The sequence below is a fragment of the Plenodomus lingam genome, assembly GCF_022343315.1.
Source record: "Plenodomus lingam strain CAN1 chromosome Unknown contig_11, whole genome shotgun sequence".
NCBI lineage: Eukaryota > Fungi > Ascomycota > Dothideomycetes > Pleosporales > Leptosphaeriaceae > Plenodomus > Plenodomus lingam.
The window spans coordinates 1,992,197-2,008,604 of record NW_027093929.1 but is presented as its reverse complement, the minus strand read 5'-3'; the positions used below and the strand labels follow the sequence as shown (position 1 = coordinate 2,008,604).

The 16,408-nt window shown below is 50.1% G+C and overlaps 4 protein-coding genes across 4 annotated transcripts; 1 reads left to right on the top strand and 3 right to left on the bottom strand.

The window, feature by feature from the left end:
• Positions 1–2,786: 2,786 nt before the first annotated feature.
• On the bottom strand, positions 2,787–5,003 carry IAQ61_001032 (uncharacterized protein). Its single transcript, XM_066094936.1, has 2 exons — positions 4,039–5,003; positions 2,787–3,971 (listed from the first exon to the last, which is right to left on the bottom strand). Exons 1-2 carry the CDS (start codon positions 4,670–4,672, stop codon positions 3,052–3,054), a joined length of 1,554 nt encoding a protein of 517 aa, XP_065955244.1. The 5' UTR covers positions 4,673–5,003; the 3' UTR covers positions 2,787–3,051.
• Positions 5,004–5,493: 490 nt separating this feature from the next.
• On the bottom strand, positions 5,494–6,033 carry IAQ61_001031 (uncharacterized protein; the record flags this gene model as incomplete). Its single annotated transcript, XM_066094935.1, has 2 exons — positions 5,494–5,888; positions 5,961–6,033. The coding sequence occupies 2 exons, from the start codon at positions 6,031–6,033 to the stop codon at positions 5,494–5,496; spliced, it is 468 nt and encodes a 155-aa protein (XP_065955243.1).
• A 230-nt stretch (positions 6,034–6,263) lies between these two features.
• Positions 6,264–8,859, bottom strand: IAQ61_001030 (uncharacterized protein; the record flags this gene model as incomplete). The annotated part of the gene is made up of 5 exons (XM_066094934.1): positions 7,900–8,859; positions 7,419–7,844; positions 7,229–7,371; positions 6,670–7,164; positions 6,264–6,387 (listed from the first exon to the last, which is right to left on the bottom strand). Coding segments are annotated over exons 1-5 (1,287 nt in total), but the record flags the coding sequence as incomplete, so codon positions are not given.
• Positions 8,860–10,826: 1,967 nt separating this feature from the next.
• IAQ61_001029 (uncharacterized protein) lies at positions 10,827–15,912 on the top strand (the record flags this gene model as incomplete). Its single annotated transcript, XM_066094933.1, is given in 6 exon segments — positions 10,827–10,938; positions 10,979–11,182; positions 11,195–12,121; positions 12,167–13,060; positions 13,113–13,786; positions 14,313–15,912. 6 exon segments carry the CDS (start codon positions 10,828–10,830, stop codon positions 15,910–15,912), a joined length of 4,410 nt encoding a protein of 1,469 aa, XP_065955241.1. The 5' UTR covers position 10,827.
• Between the last annotated feature and the right edge of the window lie 496 nt (positions 15,913–16,408).

Here is a 16,408-nt window from a genome sequence, read left to right as displayed (position 1 = left end):
GACTGTTGAACTGGTTGGTGCTGTGGTACGACACGGCTCTTTTTCCTGTGTCTCCGGCTGTCTTTTTTTTTTTTCGCTTTTTTTTTGTAGATCATAGTAGAAGTGCCGGCCGAGGGGGCGGGGAAGATGTTATTGCGTCATCCACTTGAATGTCAGACCCAGTGCTGTAAGCTTCAGCCCGGTGATGAGGACGACGCCGAGGACACCTAGGAGGGAGATCATTTGCGCTGTTGTGTTGGATTCGAGATTTTTCGTGCGTTGCTCGTGGGCGATTTACCGTAGGAAATGAGGAGCTTTCTTTCCGCGGCTGTGGTGTAGTACTTGTACGCCGCCGAGAAAGTGAAGAGGGAGTAAAAATAGGTTGGAATAAGAGGAGATGATGGAGGAGTAATGATCGATTTGCTACTCTCTCATGCACCTTTCTACCTATACAAACAGTCCCGCTTCTTATGCCAGGTAGATAAAGTAACACGAATCCCCTCCGCCATGTCACACAACCTGCACCCCGCATCACACTACCTACCTACCGCATCATCAGCTGCCGACAGCGCTCCACAAAGACGCCCTGATTTTCCTGTGATCGAGAGATAACAAGACACACGTGCGCTGAAACTGGAGGGATATCGTTGTAATGGGTGGGTTTTGCTTTCGGTGCTGGTTTGTTGCTGTTGGAGCGGTGGATGGGGCAGATGACGTGAGGATGTGTGGATGATGGGCGTGCAGGGCCCACTTTTGGGAGAAGTGAGGCTGGTTAGGTAGAAGGATGGCGGGAGGATGACGGGAGGATTGAGGTACGACAGGGGAATGTAGGGTGGTATTTCGGTTGGATCGGATGCGAGTGTTTCCTTCAGATTGATGGGAAATATGTACTGCGTTCTGACGCGTTCTTGTTGAGAGTGTATTGTTTACTATCGTACTGTACATTGACAGGTGGCAAGCTAGCTAGCTTCATGAGTGTTATCGCATCTTACTACAAGTACTTGCGATCGTGGTCCAGTATATCGCCCATCATCTTCAACTAGAGTACTACTATACCATCTCTATACACAGCAGCCATGTTCCTAGTCGGCTACACATGTACTCCAACACCTCGTCCTCCAACCTCGGTCTCTCTAACTCAAGCGGCCCCTCCGCGATCGCCTCCAACGCTCCCCAACGCCAAAGAGAAATGAAGCGAAAGAACAGAAGCAGAAAGAAGCCTTACACGTCATTCACACATCTCTCTCTCCCTCGCCCTGAATCACACCCATCCCTCCCCTAACTCTCATCACCACCTCTCACCCTCCATCTCCAGTCTACACCCCACTCCAAACTCAGGTAGATAGACCCTTAGAGTACGTACCAGCACGTACTCGTAGATCCCCCCATCCATCCCCCAAACCTCGCCTCGCCTCGCCTCGCCCCAGTCCCCTAAAATGAATAATCTCCCCGAATCTCTCCCCCCCCCCCACCCCACCCCCACCCAAACACCCCCACCCTTCACCGATCATGACAAACTCCTCCTCCTGACACGCACACACCAGACTACTCCTTATCCTCCGAATCCGCAGGCCGCAGCACAAGCAACTTACTCTACCGGGAACGTATCTACGACTCATGCGTGATTTGCCCTTACGTGCACTACAGTGGAGCTGGCTAGTTGATCATTTAGCTAGTGTATCTACTATTCTAATATCCACATGTAGCCGTCCATCTACATACCTACACACCCACAAACCTTATCCTAGAGCAACCCACCGATACCAAATATCACCTACCGACACCCCTGCCCTAGCCCGAACCCTTCCGAACCTAAATTCTGTAACCGGCGTTGTGTCCAAGCCTCCAAGTTCCATCCAGATGAAATGCAGATACCGAGAGAACACCAACCGACTACCCCCGGCCAAAAAAGAATGACGAAGAAGTGCAAAAGACTCCGCGAAACTCCGCTCCGCTTGGCATCAGCAGCATGTTCCGGTGCAACCCAGACGTGTATCTTGGCCAGACTCTCATTGCCCCCTCCCCCCCACTCTCCAAAAAACCCCGCGAAACCCACTGTACAAACCCCTTCCCCACCCCTTGCAGGACTTGCGTATGTACTCCGCCCCTGCAGAAATTGTGTACGATACATTGCGTACGTATGTGCCGGTACTACCATTTTGTAACCGAACAAGGACTATGGAAACCTCCGCAAGGCCAGCATGGACATCACGAGGGCGTATACAGTATACAGTACAGTACTGTGTGTGCATACTACATATACTTAGTACCTACAGCACAGGCACAGGCACAGGTACAGTGCACGCCACGATCTGTATGCACGTCAACACACCACACGTCACGCACGTCAGGCACGGACAGAGTCAGAGAGTCCTGACTACGCTGTGTACATACAGTAGGTATACAGTTGTAACCTTCCACCCCAGGACCCTGCGGTATAATGCAGATGTTATGACGATTCTAGACTGTTGGGTGTTTGATTAGATGCCCCCCCTTCCTAGGCCTGCGTGTATAATGCACATCCATGCTGATAACAGGTGCTATATTGTCGGATGTCTGCCCTTGCGGCCTCGCTCGACGCACGGTACCCTATGTACATATTGTAGCATGCATGTCGTCGGAGATTTACTCAGGGTTTTGATCGGCTTTGGAAGTGAGCAGGTTGCCATGTTTCACGCATGCATGCATGCGGGATGGCGGAGATTGCTGTCGACGACGTAGGAGGCTGCCCGGCTCGGGTCTGGCGGACGAGCATGTCGTCTACCGACATCACGAGAGCAAGTAGAACGAGGAAGACTGAGACTCTGTCTGAGTGAAGCACCGGCCAGCGTGTTCAAGGACAGGAGCAACATGCTGAAGTACTTTATAGATAAATTTGTATCTCATCTAAAATTTACCGACGACTGTGACGATATAAAAGCGTATTTCTATTCCCCTTCCGCCGCCGAACATGGCGTGTCTCTTTGAACCTGCATGACTTCTCTCGTTCCCCCCACCACGTGTAAGATGTCGTGCTGCAATATTACTTCGTAATGTCATGCCTCATAATTTTATCGTGCGTCATGAGCTACTTCACCTCTTTTCCTGCGGGTAGTACGCGGGCTGACCCTCAATCGACTCACCAACGCCAGTGCGATACGTGGGAGGCGGACCACCAAACGAGATTTGACCCGCTGGCCCGGCATTCGAAATACTAGGGCCAACACCAGTGTTGCTGGTGCCATACTGAGGATTCAGATCGCTGGGCTGGACTGTGCCACCATCACCCCCTCCGACCATGACGGTCTGCTCCTTGCCATTCTTATCTCTGACCTTGCCGACGACCATGCCCTTGGCTACAGACTTGATGATAGCCCGTCTGCTCACGCCTGTAACGTCAATGTAGACGAGCCCAACATTCTTGACGCCGCCAGCAAGATTACTAGTGATACTACCAGCTTCCTGACCGTACTTGTGTCCGACTGCTGCACTGGCGACGGCGCCACCTGATGTCAGAATGGTCTTGCCAGAGTGCGATATTCCATCTGCCACGGTGGAGAAGGCAATCAGGGACTTGTTGAGCAGTCCAGGCTTGTAATTCTCGTTGGGCGTGCCATCAGGATTCCGGCTCTTGTGGTGCGTCTTCTTGTGACCGGCGAGTCCTGCTGCAGCATTCTGGGCATACTTTGTGAGTTGGCCGACAGTCTTGGCCGAATAGCCAGCCACACCAGTCGTGAGTGTGTTGATCTTGCGCACGCGTTCGTGGGTCGCGGGCTGGAAGACCATGGGCTTCTCGTTTGGCCTGGTCTTGTTGATGAAGTTCTCTGCACCAGAGACCATCATGTTACTGAGGTAGCTGGAGCCCGTGACGATGAGCCTTGAAGCGGCAGCAGCGTTCTGCACAAGGCCCGAATCCTTGTAGGCGGGATGGCGGGCCATTTCGAGATAGTCGTCGTCTAGCGGTCGTACATCGATGCGCTTACCGTCTTGTGATACTACGATCTCGACGGGGTCTGGCCCTGTGTTAGCATGAGTGGACTGCGCGCGCTAGGAGTATGCTGAGGGAAGGGTAACACTCACTCTTGGAGCCTTGTTCCAATGCAGCGTCTTCATAGATTTTCGCTCCGCCAGCCAACTCCCCCACTACGCTGCCATTTTCCTCATCGACGAGGACTACCTCGCCGCCCTTGCCTGAGCTGTTGACGTAGCCCTCACCAGGCCCGTACTCCTGGGGATTATAGGCCTTTATATCGCCCTTGCCCTTGTCATGAGGCGGCGCCTGCGCACGTTCAAGAAAGGCGGTACATTGCGCCAAGATGGTCTCAAATGTGTCCACGTCTTCTTGCGTCACGGAAGTCGAGCCCTTGCCAATTGGGGGAAACTCGATCCGCGTGAATGCACCGCTCTCAGGGCCCAAGTCCCAGCGAGGGATCAGATAGCTTCGAGGTGGCTGGTGATAGATCTGCGTGGTCGCGGGGAGCGGGAGGTCGAGTTCTGGAGGGAGGTTGAGGTGTAGGTAGAAGTCTTCCTCGGGTGCTTCATTCTGGCCTCGTGTGTTACTGAGGTCGGCGAAAGGCGAGCTGGTAGGGACCATCAACAGCGACAACGTCTGCGGGCCCGAAGGAGTAAGGGACGATTCTTCGCCTTGCTGGATGTGGTAGGCCTTGATGCCTCCAACCGTGTAGAGCAAGCGAGGATCGCCACGGCCGCTCATGATGGCGGATAGCGTGCTCGCGGAGGGGTATACTGTTTTTGCAGTGGAGAGGAGAGGGTAGGAGGTTTCGTTGGAGGGACTTGGAGGAGAGGGGTGATTATGTTGGTGAAGAGTAGCCTGTAAGGGGAGAGGGAGGAGCAGGAGGAGAGAGAGAGAGGGAGAGAGAGGGAGAGAGAGAGAGAGAAGAGAGAGGAGGGGTTATCGTCTTTCGATCTTTGTGTACCGAGAACGACAAGAGGATAGGGATAGAGGGGCGCTTCTTATGGAAGGCGCAACCCGCCAGGAGAGCCAAGCTGGTTTTCCTGGAGTCGCGGCGCTAAACGTACTCCGCTCTACGTCAACAACAAATGTCCCATTGCACCTGCGGGCTATCTGGATTGGCGCTGTGGCTGTGCCGGCTATTACGCCGCAATCTGTGGCGCAGCACAGCAACCGCCCACATGGAATGATGCCAGCGAGAGCCAGCAAGCTCAAGCAACCTGTTTGGATGCGAACGTTGACAATATATGTATGACGTGCAAGCCTATCACTTTATGAGCCCCTCTTTAAAAGATCTGCACAGAACACCAGTGATTCTGTGTTACTGTTAGATGAATGTTCTGCAGGATTGGAAGCCTTACCAGATCACATACGGTACTCATTCGAATTAGTGATAAACACTTCTGTGTCAGAGCCGGAAACTCTGGACTTCGAAAAACGGACACGAAACGGGCTGGATCTAGGCACAACGCATGTCAATCGATACCCACGCCATCAGTTTGGATCGGGAATCCGTACTGCGTGTACACGCAACATAATCGTCAAGATGAAGCACATCACAGTCAGGATGAACTCTGATCAACACGGCTTTTCCCGAGACTTGACAAATGACCATGAGTGTAACGACTTGATCGCCTGGATTCTATTGCGTGGGGTACCCAAAACCGGAACTGGATTATGATCCTATTCGAATTTGTTCTAGATTCACCAACCAAATTGTCTGATCTGCGGACAAATATCAAATGGCCGATGAGCCTAGTACTCTGCCAATTGAAAGGTGCCAGCGGGCCGACTATACAAATCACTTTGGGATGTTCTCGTGGAGCAGGAAGTTGGAGAATATCTTCAACAATCCCAGTTGCTACGGTACAAGCCCAATTATACCCGCTTCTTTTGAACGTTGCGGAACACGAAAGGTACGGTGCAGTATCCGAGGGCCCTACAGAATACCTGATCGCTCGCATATTCCCGAAATTTGTATCAATGGTGAGGGCATGGTCATCGAGGCTTCATATTCCAAAACACCTACCGCCCGACCATATGTCATCGGCTTCAAATATGGTCAATTGAGCAGCAATAATTTGAGGCTTCATGTTAATCATGGAATAGTCAGTCTTAAAAGTCAGTCAACACTGAGACTGCACTCTCTTGATTGGAGAAATGGCCCACCGTACTCTCTTGGTTGCGATAACTTTAACTACACCATGAGCCGTACTTGCTAATTTTTGTGGGATAGTCTAAACCTATTTTACAACGCGTGGAACAGAAGGATCTAGTGTGGTTATAAGACTCATACATACCAGAGAAGGACAGGAGAAAGGATCACGTACGGGAGAGGGCGGCATGGAGATGGAATGCCTGAGTGCAGGCAGTGGAACTTGGTGGAGGAATGCATCTGCTGCGGCTTCTTTGCGAAATCACTAGAGTCCTCTTGCGGACTTCGTATATGGGAGTCACTGTTGTCTCGGCAGGCTACTCCAGTAATGCACGGAGAAGTCAACCTGTCGGCCTAAATAGCGAGATGATCAGACAGACACCCTACGCAACCTAGGCATGATAAAAATAAAAATTAAAAGAAAACATTATGCAAAACACCATAACCAAGACCATAATCAACAAATCAATCCACACCCCTCCTCTCCTCCAAGAATCACCACCCCATCATTCAAAACCCCCCCTCACTCCTCACACCCTCCCCTACCCTCGTAACCAGCCTCCCCCCTCCCCCTTCCCCACACCTCATAGTAAACATGCTCAAATCCGGTCTCTGCGCCTCACTCGGACGCGGCGGCCTCCTGGGCTTATTCCCCCTCGGCTTCGCCACCGGCAGCCGCACCTCCGGTAACAACTCGTCCTCGTCGCCGCTCCAGCGCGAGCGTGAGGGCAAGTTGGGATGGGACATGGAGGCTTGAATGGAGGGGAGGGGTTCTTTTGTGATTGTGGGGGTGGGGGTTGTGGTTGTCGTGCTACTGCCGGTGGTAGTGTCTGAGGGGGTTTTTTTGTGGTGGTGGTGGTGGTGGTGGTGGTGGTGGCGTTGATGGGACTGGGGTTTAGGGGAGAGGAGGGAACGTAGGGGAGTGAGGATAAGGGTGTATGAGAGGAGGGGGGCGAGGGTGGTGTGTGTCATTGTTAAGATAGCATAAGGGATGTAGGAGAGGGTTTGGACTTGGGTGGTGGTGCGGGAGTAGGCGGCTGGCGTATAGATTGCTGTGAGGATGGAGGTTGCGATGAGACTTGAGTGTATTTTGTTGGTATGTTTGGAGTTTGGAGTTTTCGGGGGTCGGGGGGAGGACTTACAGGAGGCGGAGGGAAAGGAGGAATGATGCGAGGGTTTTATAGTGGTAGCTTGTGGTTTGGGTCCATGTGAGTTGCAGTGAAATCAGAAGCAATGTGGTGTCGAGGATGGTGCTTGCGATTGTGGTGGTGATGTGGAATGTGGCCTTTACATGTTAGGGAAATTGAGAAGAATAGAGGTGTCTGTACTTACTAGGGGAATGCACTTGCCCGTCCAGATCGTCCAAGGCTGTGGCATTGCACACTGGAATACAGTGCCTGAGATGACAGCAATGGTCCAGAGTAGTACCAGGCAGCCTAGGGTGACGACTCCTATCCTCTGCAGTGTGCTGTGGGCCACCCGATAGAAGAAGATCAGTACTGAGCATTTCGGGATGCTAAGCGCTAGTACAGATAGTATCGTCGCAACAAAGATCTTCACCTGAATGCGGTCGATGTCAGTCGAGTCTAAAAGGCACTGCAGTTTTCCAAGGCCAGAGTCGACGGCAGTCGATATGACGAGCGTGCTTCCCAGCGCACATAGCGCGGCTGTGACAACGATAGCATCGTCGGATACTGGAAATTGTGGATGGCGTCTCAATTTGTATCTCGCAATAATTCGGGTTACTGTGCAAAGAGCCTAGAAGAAGATGCTGTCAGTCCCCAGAAAACAAGCAGTGTAGCGATAACCTTACGAGTAGGCATGCAAAGAACCACGCCAGCATCATCAGAATCGTCCCCTGACTCTGCGGCGAAACGAGCGTATCTGCGTACTGAATTTGGCGGTCACACATTGTCAATGACGCTCAACAGCAAGCCTCACGTCCGGAGATTGCATTGAAACCGAGTATTTGAATGGGGGGGCTTTATCGGGACCGCTTTTGCAAGCAGGCGATTTGAGTGCTTGAAGAGGCCACATCATGTTCGCCCATCGGGCAAACTGCACATGCATATGCATATTCGTCATCCCATTTTTATCAAGTCCGGAACCTAGGCTGTCGCGGCCCTGCAAGTGCTGCGAATTATTACCGTTTGCTGCCTCAGGGAAACTTCGGCTGTTCCTTCGGTTTCGCACACGCAGAGACCGAAATAGAGCGCAAGGGAAGCTGAGAGAGGAGAATGAGCGAATGGGAGGTTATAGTGGCTAGAAAGAGATAGGGGTGCTGCGGATCTGTATCACGCGTACCTGGCTCACGGTTGCATGTTTATGGTGGAGCTGAGCCCAGGTCCGGGGTTTTGGGTGGTGAGATGTGGCCACAGTGGTACAAGGTGGTCGTACGGATCCTGTAGACCCCTCCAAGTTGACGACATGAGATGGCATCGAGGGAGATGTTTTAATGGGTCTCTGAATGCATGAAATAGTCAATGTTCCTGTGTATTAGATATACGAGGACAGTAGCAATTCGTCGGGTGAAAGAAGGTCGATGTAGTTTTTGGCTGTTATGTTTGACGCAGGTATAGTAGAGGTAATTTCTTTTGCGACAGTCAATCTTTAGTCAAGCATATTGGTAGTAATGCCTATTATTGTTTGAGCCAATGAGTCCTGCTCTACGAGCGGACCATGGTGGCGAAGTCCGATATTGGAAGGCCAGGGCGAAAATGCTCGGAATAAAAATGTTGATAATACAAGCCAAAGATAGCTGGTAGATGATGAGCGTCGTAATCTAGTTGCATTGGCTCCGTAATGAGTTGGCAGCAGAATTGTGCTAGTGATACAAACAATCAAGGCTCTCTGGTGGGGATCCAGCGGTAACGTCATGTCCATCCGAAATCGGTGTTTGGATTCATGATCATCTAGCAAGTCTGTGCTAATGGAGACTAATTCAGATCGGTCCTAGTATCCTCGTTAGAGCAGCGAAGGGCATAAATAGGGACGATTGGTGCTTCCAACAACAGTCTTGACATCTGCACTTCAACCCGTGGCGACGCAAACGAGGGCAGCTATCAAAGCGAACTGGCTGCACACTGCATTTACAACCTAATGGATTAACCATGTCTTGCCATCATCGGTACCACCTGACCACTAGTCAATGAAATACTATGCGCGTCGTCAAAGTGTGCTCCAAGCATATTGTTACCGAAAGATCTTGCCTTTTCAGACACAGTCATCTAATGTGCCGCTCTTGCATCTGCCTACACGATCTCATGCTCAATTGCGTTAAATATTCATCTAGTAATACATTTTTAGCAAATCTCCATGAATAACTCTAACCAGATGAACGAAACTAAGATCCCAAGCTATTTGAACAGCCCATTACAATCGTAACTTAATATCGACTTACTGTCGGTCATTTGAAGATCTTAAGTTGCGTCTTATGGTTTATTTCTGTCGGATACCAAATCCAATAACTCCATATTAATGAGAGTATTCCTCGGTGATCTTCGCGTTTGGCAAATCGTTCATATATCTGCTGCTCTTTCAAGACTTGAGATCAGACAGTTCCTTGTGGAGAGGGGTCTTGATAATTGTCTTCAAGGGGTTACCAACGGCAACGATGCCACAAGTAACGGCATCTTTCCGTTTAAACCCAATCGGTTACTTGATCTCATCCAATATGTGAACAGCTCGCAACTTCACGAACATCCGAATCTCCGCAAATTCATTACAATAGGGAGACTTACGATGATCTTTTATGGCACTTTCCCGGCCGTTTTATACCGGCATATACAGTGGTCAGAATGTACTTTCTCGTCGAGAGGGAGGAGTGGTTCCCTTATGAAGAGCCACTATACGAACGCATTAGTGGCGGACGGCGGACGAAGGGAAAATGACAAACGTGTTACGGAAGAGGCAGAAGCAGTGCGAGCGATGCATACAAGTAGAATATCCATAGCGCAAGAGGGCATACCGAGACCTTATAGAGCTCCACTCATGCGTATATGGTAGTAGACGTTGAGGTCAGGGGGTTCGAGTCATTCGCCTAGGAGTAGACTCAGGCACTCCATATGACCTGAGTATCCTACATCCCATGATTGAAAATATCCCTCTCCCTAGTAATTTTATAATCCCGCATGTAGGTTTGTATCGTGCATAATGAATCTGAGATGTGAGCATTCGAAGAAGAGCTTCTGGGCCTATCTAGACCTAGCCATGTGATGGCTATCTTTTAGTGTCGACGTTAGGTCGGTACCTAGCGTGCATGTGTATTTTCGTGTTACCTTGCCCTACAGATGATGTCACTCATCAAAGCAGAAAGGTATCTAGGAGCAGTTTGGTGTTCTTCCATATCACTCATATCATCAAGAATTTTGTTCTGCTAAGCATTTTCTCACATGATCTGATCATTTATCCAATCAAGGCGGGCCACAGCCTTGTACCGGTACCACAGTCCACTTAACTTCAGCTGTGATGCAACAGCAACAGCCTTAACATGTCAAGAACATGACAGCGAGCGTCCGCCTGAGCTTACAACACTATTTCAACTTGCAATTTCTCATACGGTGCGGTGCGCTTCTTCCGACCATTTCTCGCCCCTAATGTTTAGGGTGCATATGTCTTGATAGACAGCCTTGTCGCCCCACGCTGGTCCTACTACCATAGGTTGCCAAGTCCAGTCTCTTGCATTTTCTCCTCCTACATACGCTGGCCCTCTGCTCATACAAAACGATGCGTCTTCTTAAGTATGGAGAACGAAGAACTCTCCATCATAAGATTTAACGAGGACACAAAGCCGCCATATGCGATACTCTCTCACATGTGGGGAGCAGAAGCAGACGAAGTAACCTTCGAAGACGTGATATAATAAAGGGGCAAGAACAAGCCTGGCTATGCAGATATTCGCTTCTGTGGGGAACAAGCCCAGGAGCATGGCTTGCAGTACTTCTGGGTCGATACTTTGCTGCATCGACAAGGCAAATCAGGCTGAGTTGTCCCTGGCCATCCGCTCTATGTTTCTCTGGTACCGCAACGCAGCGCGATGCTACGCCTACCTGTCAGACGTATCAGTGTCGCCTTCTGAAGCGGATAAGCGATTAGAGGTGCCGACATAGGAAGCAGACTTTTGCAAGAGTGAGTGGTTTACCCGTGGCTGGACGCTTCAGGAGCTTCTTGCACCTAGCTCGGTCGATTTCTTCACACAGGAATGGAAAAATATCGGTGACAAAATATCGCTGATGGATCAGATTCACGAGGTTACCAACATTCCGCGGACAGCGTTACAAGGGACTCCGTTATCTCAATTTGGCGTCGAAGAGCGGCTACGGTGGAGTGAACACCGGCGCACCACGCGTCTAGAAGATAACGTGTATTCACGATTCGGTATCTTCGATGTCGATTTAGCGCCATGCTATGGAGAAGGTCTAGTTGGAGCCTTTGGGCGGTTTCATGACGAGATCAATAAGACAGAACAGTGCATCCGGGACTTATGCAGCACAGACTCAGGTGATGACAAGAAGCGCATCGAGGACACCAAGGGCGGGTTGCTCAAAGAATCGTATTGTTGGGTCCTTCACAGCGATACTTTCCAGCAATGGTATAAAGACTCAGAGAACCAATTACTGTGGATCAAGGGTGACCCGGGCAAGGGCAAGACGATGCTGCTTTGTGGTATCATCGACGAGCTCCAAAGTCTGATGCTACATGGTCCCCGACTGTCGTACTTCTTCTGTCAAGAGTTTAATGGACGCATTAATAGCGCCACGGCTGTGTTACGAGGGCTGTTGTACATGATGGTGAGCCAACAGCTATCGCTTGTGTTACATATCTGGAGAAAGTACGACCGTTTAGGCAAGACTATGTTCGAGGATCTAAACGCGTGGTTTGCCCTGGTGGAAATCCTTACGGACGTGCTGCGGGACCCGAGATTGACCACTGCGTACTTAATCATCGACGCGTTAGATAAGTGCGTCACTGGCCTGCCAAAGCTGCTTGACTTTATTGCAAAGCAGTCTTTTGCCTCTTCCCGCGTTAAGTGGATTGTCTCTAGCCGCAACTATCTAGAGATATAACAAGGCCTGGAGCAGGCAGGCTGCGAGATCAGGCTCAGCCTCGAGCTAAATGCAACCTCTGTGACGACGGCCGTCTTGGCATTTATTAAGCAAAGGGTTTCTAAGCTCGCGCAGCAGAACAAGTACGACGAACAAACTGAGCGCGCCTTGATCAAGAATCTAGTGTCGAACGCAGATGACACCTTCCTATGGGTAGCGCTCGTCTGCCAGCATACTGAAAAAACGAACAAGCGACACGTTCTGAGGAAGCTGAAGTTGTTCCCGCCTAGACTGAACTCCCTGTACCAGCGGATGTTGCAGCAGATTTTCAAGATAGATAATGTTGAGCTCTGCAAGCAGGTGCTGGCTGCGGTTACACTCTTGTATCGGCCAGTTACGCTCAAGGAGCTGGTGACCCTTGTTAAGCAACTGGAAGACATAGCCGACGATACCGAGTTACAGGAGATCATTAAGCTTTGCGGCTCGTTCCTCACCCTACGAGAGCACACTGTGTACTTTGTTCACCAATCAGCTAAGAAATTTCTTCTTGATAATGCAGATCAAGAGCTTTCCCCAGCCGGACCGGAGGCCGTCCATCAGACCTTCTTCACCAGGTCACTTCAAATCATGTCTACAACTCTGCGGCGGGACATGTATGGCCTAGAAGCTCTAGGTATGACTATCGACGAAATTAAGATGCCTGAGCCAGATCCGCTAGCAGCGCTGCGCTACTCATGTGTTCACTGGATCGACCACCTATGCGAATTGAAGCCTACCTCTTCGGCGACCTATGCAGGATATCTGCGAGATGGGGACGTTGTTGATGAGTTCTTGAGCAAAATGTATCTGTATTGGCTAGAGTCTCTTAGCCTTTGCAAGAGCGTGTCCAAAGGCGTAGTCTCGATGGGGAAGCTACAGATATTAGTGCAGGTGTGTCTACGACAAGCGATTCCATCAGATATTCTCTACTGACATTGGCTAGCGACAGAGAGAGGCGACTGGGTTTACCCGACTTGTGTACGATGCACATCGATTCGTTATGTACCACAAACAAGCGATCGAGAGTAGCCCTCTTCAGGCCTATAGATCTGCACTGCTGTTCAGCCCTACTCAGAGTATAGTGAGACAGCTGTTTCAGCAGGAAGGGCCAAAAGATATCACCGTCAACCTAGACATAGGTGACGAGTGGACGGCGTGTCTGCAGACGCTTGAGGGCCATGTTGCGGCGGTCACCTCAGTGGCCTTCTCACTTGATGTGAGACGGCTGGCATCAGCGTCCCAGGATAGAACTATCAAGATCTGGGACGTGAGTAGCGGCGCATGTATGCTGACGCTTAAGGGCCATGGCGATGCGGTCAACTCTGTTGCATTCTCCCCTAACATGACACGGCTAGCATTACCAACCTATAACAGCACTATTAAGATCTGGGATATAAGCAGTAGCAGTGGCGCATATCTGCAGACGCTCAAGGGCCATAGCAGAAGGGTCAGATCTGTTACATTCTCCCCTGACCTAACGCGGCTGGCGTCAGCATCATATGACGGTGCTGTCAAGATCTGGGATAAGAGCGGCAATGTCTGCATACGTTTAACGTTGGCAAGTCTTTGTCCCGCTTGTCATTCGATGCTACTAGCTCCTATCTCCTTACAGAAATTGTATCTATTAACGTCAATGCATCTATATGCTCGAGTATAAAGGATTATACAGCTATTGAACAGTCCCCTTGCTTAGGCGTGGGTCTATTTATATTAGGTTATCTTAAGATTAAACTAAGCTCTAATAGCTATTATAGTCCTAAATATTTAAGCTACTAAAGTAGCTACTAGCTAGGTAAGTAAAACAGATTAAGTTAGTAAGCTATAAATCTCCTCTTACTACTATCCTTGCCTTAAAGTTATACTTAATTAGGTAACTATCCTAATTATGCTTACCTATTTAAGTCTATTAGCAAAAGTTTAGGAATTAAGAAAAGTCCTAAAGATATAGAATCTATACTATGCCATGCTCCTGCAATGTTCTGCTAATTGACCATAATTTATGATAATTATGTCGATGCAGAGCCAGGACTCCAGGAGTGGTCAGAGGGGGCAGGCGCTGGCGGCAACGTATCCGGACTAGCGCGTTTCCCTTGCTTGGCGTTTCCCTTAGCTTCCTGCGGATTTGTGTTCTAACTCCTATTAGTCAACCCTCCACTTTAAACTCGGCGGCAACATATAAGCGCTTTGATCCTGCGATTCCAGTTAGCATGGCTAGTTGTTCAGAATTTCTAGCCGCTCAGAAGAGACAGCGTATGCCACTTCAGGCGAAGAAAGGTATGTACCTCGAGAACTCATCAATTAAACAACCTAAGAAGAAGTATTTACGAACTCAAGATTTGCCCCGGACGAACCGTCGCGCGCAGGCTGAGAAGCAAAAGCGACCTCGAGAAGACGAAGTTACACCCTCCCGCGTTTCGCTCGAGCGGCCCTCAAAACGAACACGAACAGTTTGGAAGACAATCAGCGAGGCTCGAGTTGACTATTGGAGAGAGAACGGAACCTGGCCGAACGCGGAGCAAGAAGAAACAATGGATCGTTTTCGAGAGCTTGTCCAGCCTGCGCTGGCAAGAAAGAAGTCATCGGCTTCCCTACGTCGCAAACGTTCAGATGCGAGCATCAACGCTGAAACAGTCCTAACACGAACACCGAGCGACCAATTACCGCGGGAACAGAAGAGCGCCCCATACCGACATCCTCGTTATGAAAGCCAGCTCAGTGAACGCGGTAGCTTTATGGATAAATACAAAGATATCAGTGTAGAGAGCAAAGAGCTTTGCCAAAAGCTTCTAAAGTCGCCACAGTCGCCGCCAAAAGATACACTGTTTGAAGATGATCTATTCGAGGATACTTTGAAATTAATTAAAGGCAGGAACGAGACCAGGGTGATTCGCGACATCGCACAGCTGATTGTTCCTTCTGCCGAGGTTCTAACAATTCGCGGCTCTAAGCATCTAGAGATTCTCCGCGAGACTACCAACGCTGGCTGGAACAACGCTATCCCATTTTATGGATCACGCCCGCAACCAGACTACAGCCTTGGATTCAAGCGGGAAGCTTTTACTAAGGAACAACTGCAAAAGCTTCAGCCCTTTATTGGAAATGATTTAGAAGATTGCTCCTATTTTGCAGCCACGTACGATATGTACTTTCCATTCCTAACTAGCGAAGTGAAATGCGGAGCATCCGCGCTTGATATCGCTGATCGACAAAACGCTCACAGTCAAACCGTCTTATTACGTGGTCTTTTCGAGCTCTTCCGTCTTGTGGGTCGAGAGAGAGAGCTTCACAACACAATTAACGGCTTTTCATACTCGCATAGTGACGTGGATGTGCGAATTTGGGCACATTTGATTGTCATGAATGGGGACGACCCTGAGTTCTACCGGGAACCAATTGCGAAGTTTGATATCGAAAAGACAGCACAAGCGGACAATAGATGGATTGGATGGACTGTTGCCATGAACATCCTTGATTTATGGGTCACTGATCACTTTAAATTAATCTGCTCCGCTATTGATATGTTACCCGCTGGCTTGAATTTCGAGGTCTCTGAGCTGTCCGAACTTCAATCCGCGGATCCAGACCTAGTCTCATCACGCTCAGGATTGTCCCAGCAACTTGAAGAGTATAGCTTGGCTGATGGTCGAGTCGTACCGGACAGTCAGTCGAGTGTTCAGCAGATCACCCCAGCCACAACAAATCAAACAAAGTCCAGCAACCCCAAGAAGAAAAAGACGAAGTAACGACCTACGCTCACCAATTAAACCGGGCCCGCCTGTGCCTCCTGCGACACTTATTAGGCCACGCTTATCTCGACTGCAGCGTACCCACGACAAATAACGGAAGCCCGGTATTCGCGGAGGGTTGCAATTATTGGGCGTAGCTGCGTGGATTTTACTGTTGGATCTAGCTTTGGAGCTGCGTCGTTGAGCAAGAAGTAGGAGCGCACTAGTAGAGCTATATTCAATGCGAAGAAGACATCCTGCGGTTTAAAGAGAAGGAGAGACTGCGCAATCAGACGATCGCGTTCTGGGTGTCGCTCCACAAGCTCGGCCAGTCAAGCGACAGCGGCTCTGCACGAAGCACCGGTCACCGCTGATGCGGACGGCAGAGATGTGCGAGGAGGTTCGGATGGACGATGTGATGGAGGTCAAGCCATATGCGTGCCCGCCGTGGGTAGCCAGGCCTGAGGTTGTATTCTGCGAGAGCGAGGAACAGGCGTGAGACATCATCGACGAC